Raw genomic sequence first — 9,869 nt, 5'->3', positions numbered from 1 at the left:
CCGTGGTTGCTCTTGCTTCCCCAGTTGCCGGGCAGTCCGGCCAAGAAACACGCCGGGCGGGCAAAAGACCAAGGGCTGATCCTTCTGCCGAGCTCATCACCGAGCTGGAAACCGAGCAACCGGTTGACAGGGCCAGCTCTATCCCGGCATGGCGGCCACAGCTGAAGCACCGGGGAAAAGAGATCCCGACAAATGCTTCGATCAAGGGAGACAAGGAGCACTTACTCGCCTTCGATCTCTCCAAGGCTTTGCTGCTTCCCAGCGATGTGGTTGGAAGTGACCATGTCCCTGACACCCGGCTGGTCAAATCCGCCGTGAAGTCCATGACCAGGGTAAGAAGTTCAATCTGTTTCAATTTTCGCGAGTGTTTGCACGGTTTCTTCTCTGATCCAATTCTAATTTTGCAGGCCATCCAAAAGCAGCACTTGGTCATGGAGCGTATCCACAGACTCCGGCAGAAGGCCAACGACACAGCCAGCCAGGTGGAGAGCCTTCAGGCCGAGCTGGGCCGGGCTAAGTCATCCCTTGCGATGGCCAACGCAGACAATAGCAGACTGCTTGGTCAGCTGGAGGCGGCCAACAAAAAACAAAACGAACTCCAGACCGAGGTGGACGCCTTGAAGAAGTCGAAGAAGAAGGCTTGCCGGGCTGCCAACAATGCCGGCTTTAACGAGGCCGAGCAGAGTTATAAGAAGCAGGTCTTTGCAACACAAGACATCTACTTCAAGGCCGGTTGGAAGTCAGCCTGCGAACACCTCGGCCAGGGCTCTGACACCGACGTATTTGCCAACCCTCCTCCAGCTTCGCTACCGGTCTACCTCGTGCCTTATGCAAACGACGTCTTCAGCGCTTTGCAAGCTGAGGCCGAGGAGGGACTTGAAGAGGGAGGCGGCGAGACAGATTCCGAGGCGGAGGAGGCCGAGGTGCAGGAGCAACCCGGCAACGAGGAGCCCGGCGCCCAAGAAGCAAGTCCAGCCATCAACCTGGATGCCGGCGAGGATGAATTCACCAACCTATCCCCCTTAGTTTAGTTTTCTTTTTGTACTTTTGCCTCAGCGCTTTTTGATGTAACCGGGCTATGTCCCCACCTTTTGTATCCATCTTCTTATCAATGAAAAAGCCAAATTTTGCCAAGTGTTTGCATGGTTGTCATCCAATCTATATTCAGCGAAACATCTCGGCATAAATCATTGTTTGAACACTGTCGACCGGAATCCATAACACGGTCGAAGCATTTCAGCATAACAAAACAAATCCATGAACCGAAATAACTATCTCGGTTGTAACAAAGTTGAAAAATCAACACTTCCAACCGGAGTACACCATCTCGGTTGGGAATCCTAAGTTGGACAAGTCCCCAACTCTTCCAACCGGAGTACATCATCTCGGATGGGAATCCGGAGTTGGACAAAACACCAACTCGTCCAACCGGAGCATATCATCTCGGTTGGGAATCCTAAGTTGGACAAAACACCAACTCTTCCAACCGGAGTACATCATCTCGGTTGGGAATCCGGAGTTGGACAAAACACCAACTCGTCCAACCGGAGCATATCATCTCGGTTGGGAATCCTAAGTTGGACAAAACACCAACTCTTCCAACCGGAGTACATCATCTCGGTTGGGAATCCGGAGTTGGACAAAACACCAACTCGTCCAACCGGAGCACATCATCTCGGTTGGGAATCCTAAGTTGGACAAAACACCAACTCTTCCAACCGGAGTACATCATCTCGGTTGGGAATCCGAAGTTGGACAAAACACCAACTCTTCCAACCGGAGCACATCATCTCGGTTGGGAATCCTAAGCTGGACAAAACACCAACTCTCCCAACCGGAGTAGATCATCTTGGTTCTTAACATTAAATGAAAGTCCAAATGCTAAAGCAATATTACTTCTGTAAATTGACAAAAAAGGATTACATTCTGCTTTGCAAGTCAAAAAATTTCTTTACACAAGAAAGCAAAAGCTTAAAAATAATACAGTTTCAAGTTGGCCGCATTCCATGGCTGGGGTATGGCTCTTCCCTCTAGATCTTCCAAGTGGTAAGCCCCCTTGCCAGCCAGACCAGTGATCTTGTAGGGTCCTTCCCAATTTGCCCCTAGTTTGCCTTCTCCTGGCACCAGGGTGTTGCCCATAATCTTCCTCAAAACCCAATCTCCAACTTTGAACGGTCTGGGGTGCACTGTTTTGTTATACTTCTTGGAGAGCTCCTGTTGGTAGGCGGCCACATGGATGAGGGCTTTCTCCCGGCGCTCTTCCGCTAGGTCCAGCTCCAAGGCAATAGCCTCGGCATTTAGCTCGGGCTCAAAACTCTCGGTTCTGAGGGTGGGCATTTCAACTTCCAAGGGTATGACCGCCTCCATGCCGTAAGCCAAAGCAAATGGAGTTTCCCCGGTTGAACGTCACGGGGTTGTTCGGTATGCCCAAAGGACACTGGGCAATTCCTCAGCCCATTTTCCCTTGGCCTTTTCCAGCCATTTCTTCAACCCGTCCAGTATAGTCTTGTTCGATGCTTCGGCTTGACCATTGGACTGCGGGTAGGCCGGGGTGGAGTTGTAGAATTCTATCTTCAAATCTTCACAAAATCCTCTGAATAGGCGACCGTCAAACTGGGTGCCGTTGTCAGAGATCAAAATCTTGGGGACGCCAAACCGCGTGACCACGTTCTGCCAGACAAATCGCTTCACGTCTTTCTCTTTGATGGTTGCCAAGGGCTCAGCTTCAACCCACTTTGTGAAGTAATCTGTGGTCGTGATGAAGAATTTTCGGTTGCCCGGTGCTGTTGGCAGTGGTCCCACTATATCTAGCCCCCATATGGCGAAAGGCCAAGGACTGGTGAGGGGAAGAAGTTCCCTGGCAGGCTGGTGGATCTGATGGGCAAATTTCTGGCATTTTTCGCACTTGCGGACATATTTTTGTGCGTCGGACTGCATGCACGGCCACCAGTATCCCTGCGATATAACGCGGTAGGCCAAGGACCTGCCTCCTATGTGGCTGCCACAAATGCCTTCATGAATTTCGTACAAGAAGGCCTCCACACTATTCGGGTGCACGCACTTTAAATAAGGACCAGTGAAGGACTTCTTATATAACGCGCCAGATGAAGAGAGCCAAAACCGCTCTGACTTCACCCTGATTTTGTGTGCTTCTTTCTTGTCAGTTGGAAGAGTCCGGTCTCTGAGGAACAAAATCAAGGGGTCCATCCAAGAGGGACCAAGCGCGGCGCAGAGTACATCTGTCTGCCCGGCGGGTTCAATGCTTGGCCGCGGAAGAAAGTCAATCAAAAGAGGGTTTGGACAAGTATTATCCACCATAGAAGCGAGACCGGCCAGTTCATCAGCTCGGCTGTTGTCTTCCCGGCCAATTTGTTGGACTCTAATTGCCTCAAACTACTTGATATGCTCCCTAACCAGAGCTTGGTACTTCGCCATCCTTTCATCCTTTGCTTCATAAATCCCAGAAACTTGGTTAACCACAAGCTGGGAATCACTGTACACCAGGAGCTCGGCAGCCTTCATTTGAATTGCGCTCCTGAGCCCGGCGAGAAGTGCCTCGTACTCAGCCTCGTTGTTAGACGCCGGGAAGCCAAGCGTTATAGAATGTTCAATGGTTAGGCCATCCGGGGATATAAGAACAATACCTAGGCCGGCACCATGGCGGTTGGACGCTCCATCAACGAAAAGCTTCCACATGTCCCCCACAAAAAGCTTCCAGCAGTCAGATGGGTCCTGAGAATTGCGAAGGGCAATGGGATCACAACTGCTCGGCTGTGCGGTGTCAAGTTCGGTGTTGACCGGTTCAAATTCAGTGCCCCTTGGTGATTCGACACCGGACTCAGCAAGTTGTTCTGTAATGCTTAAGTCCGTAGGCGAATCATCAGGTTGCGGTGTGAAGCCGGCCGCAGGTTCTGAGCTATGTGGAACCATGCCTTCCCCCCTTGATGATTCGGCACCGGACTCAGCAAGTTGGTTCGGAATGCCCAAGTCCGTAGGCGAATCATCAAGTTTTGAGCGGTGTGGTTCAATTTCGTCCCCCCTCGGTGATGCGGTACCGGACAGAGTGGATGAATTGGTGATACACAACTTCGTCATCGCATCACCGGGTGGTATGACCGTGCAAACTGAGGGAACTTTGATGGTGCGCGCTAACTCCGCGGCGCTACCTAATTCAATTGGTTGTTCCTCGGTTGGCATTGCGTGCATCTCATCATCTGCCTCGGCAATGTCGACCGGGCAAACCGGATGAGTGCCAGGTGAGAACTCGGCGACAAAATCTACCAAGGTTTGGGCTTTGACGGCGGTGCGCGGCTGGAACTTTACATCAAACTGTCCCAACTCGACCGCCCACTTTAGAATTCGGCCTGAAAAGTCCGCGCGTTCAAACAAAGCCTTGAGGGGAAACTCGGTCAAAACGATGATGGTATGGGCGAAAATAGTGCGTCAATTTTCTTGAAGCCATCATCAAGGCCAGGGCAAGCTTCTCCAACGGCAAGTACCTTGATTCTGCCGGTAACAAAGTTTTGCTGACATAAAAAATCGGGAGGTGCTTGATTCCTTCAGCTCGGACTAACACCGCGCTTACTGCGTGCTGGGAGACGGCAAGGTAAAGGTAGAGTTCCTCACCCGGCTCTGGTGTAACCAACAGCGGCGGAGAAGACAAATAATCCTTGAGCTCGGCCAAAGCTCGGTCACACTCTTCATCCCATGAGAACTTTGACTTCAATGCTTGAAAGAAAGGGCGGCAGCGATCTGATGACCGACTTATAAATCGATTAAGCGCGGCGGCCATCCCGGCCAGATGCTGCACGTCCTTAGCCGATCTGGGCTGCTTCAACTCTTGCACGGCTCTGATCTGAGTAGGGTCTGCTTCGATGCCTCGGTTCGTGACTAAGAATCCCAAAAATTTTCCGGATCCCACGCCAAAGGCACACTTTGAGGCGTTCAAGCACAACTTGTGCTTCTTCAGAATGGCAAACATCTCGGCTAAGTCGGACAAATGGTTTGCCTCATGTCGGCTCTTTACCACCATATCATCGATGTAAGCCTCTATTGTCCGGCCGAGCAAAGGAGCAAACATTTTGGTCACCATCCTCTGAAAGGTTGCCCCGGCGTTTTTCAAACCAAAGGGCATAACTCGATAGCAAAAGAGTCCCCTTGGAGTTGTGAAAGAGGTGATTTCTCGGTCAGGCCCATGCATGGCGATCTGGTGATAGCCGCGGTACGCATCCAAGAAACTGAGCTTGTTGTGTCCAGCCGTCAAGTCCACTAGCTGGTCGATGCGCGGCAAAGGGAAGTTGTCTTTGGGACAAGCTCGGTTGACTGTCTTGTAGTCGACACAAACTCGCCACTTCCCATTCTTCTTAGGCACCACTACTGTGTTGGAAATCCACCGAGGATAGTGCACTTCCTGAATTGCTCGTGCGTCAAGCAGATTCTTTACCTCATCAGCAACTACCTCGGCGTGATGCAACGTCGATCTCCTTGTTCGCTGGATGACTGGCTTTGCTCCAGGGAAGACATTGAGGTGATGGCAGATAAAACTTGGGTCAAGGCCAGGCATGTCGTAAGGCGACCATGCAAAGACTTCAATATTCGCCATCAAAAACTCAATCATCTCGGTCCTCTCTATGGCCGTGAGACCTGAACCGAGCAAGAAAAATTTGTCCGGCTGCTCGGTATCAATCCGCACTTCAACCAATTCTTCTACAGCCTTATCCTCGGCCTTGGTGCCTACATCATCCAAGACACCCTGGTCCTCCGGTCCCTCAATCATTTGAACGAATCCTTTGGCAGCCCGGCTTCCGTTGACCGCCACGAAGCACTGTTTGGACATGACCTGATCGCCCCAAATCTCCTCGATTGCCCCCATAGCCGAGGGGAATCTCATTACTTGGTGAAAAGTTGATGCCACAGCTTGCATGGCGTGTAGCCATCCCCTTCCAAGGATAAGGTTGTACGTCGAAGGCACTTGCAGCACCCAAAACTTAACTTGTTTGACCACGGATCCCGCTTTGATCGGCAGGATTATCTTTCCCAAAGGCCACTCCGGTTGCGAGTTGAATCCAACCAATGGCGAAGTAGCCGGAGCCAAGTCTGTCTCACGAAGTTTGAGTTGTTTGAACGCATCATAATACATGATCTCGACCGAGCTTCCCTGATCGATCAAGATCCGTCTAACATCAAATTCTTTGACGCGTAGTGTTACTACAAGAGCATCGTTGTGCGGCGTCTGGATACGCTCTAAATCCCTTGAGGTGAAACTAATCACGTCTTTCTCTTCTGCCTTCCTCCTTTTGATGGCAGGCTGTACCGACAAAACTTCCCTCATATGCTCTACCTTCTTGATCATGCCCCGGAGTTCGCAAACACGCTCCGGTTCCACGATGCCGTGGATGACATTAATAACTCCTTGTGGTGGTGCATCTCGGTCATCCTGTCCCCTGGGATCGACCGGAGCCTGATTCGGTTTCACGCCGCCATCAATGTAAAGGTCCAGATGTCCGGCCGCAACCAGTTCTTCCAAGTGTTGTCGCAAAGGCAAACAATCCTCAGTCCGGTGGCCTCTCTCCCGGTGGAACGTGCAACGATACCGCGGATTGTAGCCCTTTTGTCCATCGCCCAACTTAGCAGGAAACCGGACATACTCCTCGTCTCGGATTTCACTAAGTATGCGATAGATTGGAATCTTGAAGACCGTGGTTATGCCAGTCCTCGCCTTCATTCTTTTGTTTGCGTCCTCTACGTCATCCTGGGGGTAGTCATCCCGGTCATTCCGACGTCCTCTACCCCGGTTTTTACGATTGGAACCCCGGTCTGGTTCCTCTGCTCGGTCACTTGAGCGGCTGGACTCTTGCCCAACTACGTGCACTTTGCCTGCTGTCTTCTTGTCTGCTACGACCGGACTGGCTTTCATGGTAGAAGCCGACGCGTCATCCTCCACACGGATGTGCTCATTAATGTGCTGCATGAGCTGGCCCATGGAGGTCGGCTGGTGCATGGTAAGCGAGTCCCGCAGTCTATGTCCGACCGGGAGACCGCGCTTATACTGCGTGATTGCAAGGTTGACCGGGCAGTCTAAGATCTCGTTGAAGGTTTCCCAATACCTTGAATTGTACGCCTTCAGTGTGTCGCACGGTTCCATCTTGACACTTAACAAGTGATCGACTTCCTTTGGTGTTTTTGTGTTGGTTTTGAAGCGCGTAACAAACGCTTCGGCCAACTGATGCCACCTTTGTATGCTCCCTTCCGGCAACCTCTCGAACCACTTTAAGCCCAGCTCGCCCAAACTTGACGGGAAGATTAGGCACATAAGTCCGTCATTCCGCCTATGTCCGGCCATAACCTGACGGAAGTGACTCACATGCATGTAAGGGTCGGTTTTTCCGTCATAGAGTGTGAACTTAGGTTGGTGGAAGCCTACCGGAAGTGGTGTTGTCTCAATTTCCAGGGAAAAAGGTGTGGCACTCAGCCTGGCCAAGTCCATATCTTCGAAGAGTGGAACTACTATGCGGGGTGGAGGCATTCCGACCTCCTCATTGGCGTGAACCCCATAGGATAACCGCTGGAAAGCAGGTATCCTCTGTGCTTCGTGCCGGCGGGCCCGCTCCTTTAAGACCGCCCGTAAATCCTCTGACTGAGCGGAGTATGAGTACCTCGACGTCGTCGCCGGACGTGAGGGTTTGTAGGTGCTGTCTTGCGCGCTAGACTTTTCTGCATGCACGTCGGAATCACCAACCTGGTAACTTCTGGTGATGGAAATGGACTGAGTACGTCGCTGACTCTGATCGCCTGACCGGTGGGATGGGGTGCGCTCACTGTGGTCTCCCACTCCAGCTACACCTTTCCCTTTGACATGCCGCTTAAGATCCTCCATCTCCGCCGCCATCCGCCTGATGACAGCGTCTTGGTCCTTTAACTTGTTTTCCAGTCGCCTGGCGTGCGAGTCTCTCCTCCGCCGGTGACCATCTGGACTCCGTGAATGACCATGACTCCTTCCGCGCTTATCCCGCACGTCTCCTGACTGTCTGCCAATGGGCATTCCCAAGTCAGCCATTGGGTGGACAGCAGGAGGTCCCTCTCTCCTTCGGGTATACTCCGGGGTGGCTCCGTCGATGGCGGACAACGGAAACTCGTCGTTGTTTGCCATGGTCGGCGATCAGACGAACCTGGAAGACAAGGTTTTGTCTGTCAAGCTTCCCACAGACGGCGCCAATTGTACGGGGAGCAAATATTCCGGCAAGCCCGTACTCCTTTCTTCCGAGCTCCGTCGACGTCCGATCACCTGCGAGCAAGTAATGGTGAGCTACCCGGCGGTGTGTGGCCGGAAAAACCCTCCGACGGTCAAGTTAGCACACACCTTAGGATGGATAGAGCGAAGGGAGAGAGTATTTGAGTGTAAGAATTCCTTACAAAAGTGTTCATGTGTCGCGTATGGGGGGCGCAGACATGCTTATATACCTACTGAGCCCCATATCCACTCCCTGTCATCTCTTGACATGTGGCTCTGCTATCCCATCTGTCAGCATAAACCATGCCATTCATCACCTAATCTCAACTACCTGTCATCACAGCTGGAGCTCGGCAGCCGAGCTGCCCTACCTCGGTCATACCATGCTTCATACTTCATGCGCCTAACTGGATAAACACACGGAGGACCGGGCTAAGCGGCATCCCGGTCGAGCCTAGCCCGGATACTTACTTTGATCGGCCTTCCTGCCGGTCATACAGTCTCCTCGGCTGACCACGCCTTTCCGGGCACCGGTCACTCAACTTCCTCGGTTGTCCACGCCTTCCTGGGCGCCGGTCACTCGGCCAATCCGGCTCTGGCCATCCTCGGACCGAGCATCCTGGTCCGACCGAGCACTGCCTTACCGAGCAGTTTCTGTCCGGTCCGGGGTGACACTCAGCCCGTACTCTGCCCGGCCCAAGTTCTGGCAGCCCACTTTGGGCAAAAAGTCGATCATTTCGGACCCATGCACCGTTGGGCCCTCAACTTGCTCGGCCGTTACCTCGGCCCAACTCCAGATCACAATTCACCCTCTCAATGAGAGATAATAATCATATGTGTTGGAACTTTTCAAGAAATTCATATGTGTTGGATTTCAAAAAAAAAATTTATGCTTGTTCTTAATGCATTAAAGTGTTGTTATGAGGGTAAGATTTGGGAGTTGGGAGATGTTAATAAATACTAAGATTTTTTTTTAAAAATAAAAAAATCAAGAAATTTAGATTGGGATATTGAAGCTCCCACAAGGTTTGGGGTTAAAACTGAAGCTTGAATAATCAGCTTAGGGTATGATGAGATATCACCCCTTATTTATAGATGAAGATTAGGGTTTACAAACAAGACAATTACAAGATGATCCCTAAGGGCATAACAATGATTACAGACCCTAGTGCCTTTCGGCTAATAAAATACTAAGTGACTTTCGGTGATTATAATATGCCAACACTCCCCCTCAAGCTGGTGCGAAGATATCTCTCATGCCCAACTTGCCTAATATGTCATGAAACGGTTTATTCCCAAGTCCTTTGGTGAGAATGTCAGCAAGTTGGTCACCAGACTGAACAAAAGGAGTACAAATGGTACCACTAGTGAGTTTCTCCTTAATGAAGTGGCGATCAATCTCAACATGTTTCGTCCTGTCATGTTGAACTGGATTGTGAGCAATGTTGATGGCGGCCTTATTATCACAATATAACCGCATGGAGTCCGTCTGAGCAATACCGAGATCACTCAACAATAATTTGATCCATAAAAGTTCACACACACCTTGTGCCATAGCTCTAAACTCAGCTTCAGCACTTGACCTGGCAACCACATTTTGTTTCTTACTCCTCCAAGTAACTAGGTTGCCGCCGACAAA

At 51.2% G+C, this 9,869-nt stretch overlaps 1 protein-coding gene across 1 annotated transcript in view; it reads left to right on the top strand.

The window, feature by feature from the left end:
* The first annotated feature begins 530 nt into the window (after positions 1-530).
* Positions 531-9,869, top strand: part of LOC145823132 (uncharacterized) — a 53,959-nt gene continuing 44,620 nt past the window's right edge. The window contains exon 1 of the mRNA XM_082922399.1: positions 531-698. Within this exon, the coding sequence (XP_082778525.1) occupies positions 531-698 (168 nt within the window). The remainder of the gene's footprint in view (positions 699-9,869) is intronic.

Source organism: Camellia sinensis, chromosome 1 (assembly GCF_055761805.1).
Source record: "Camellia sinensis isolate YWXY chromosome 1, ASM5576180v1, whole genome shotgun sequence".
Taxonomy (NCBI): domain Eukaryota; kingdom Viridiplantae; phylum Streptophyta; class Magnoliopsida; order Ericales; family Theaceae; genus Camellia; species Camellia sinensis.
The sequence above is the reverse complement of the archived record's forward strand: the minus strand, read 5'-3'. Positions and strand labels throughout refer to the sequence as shown.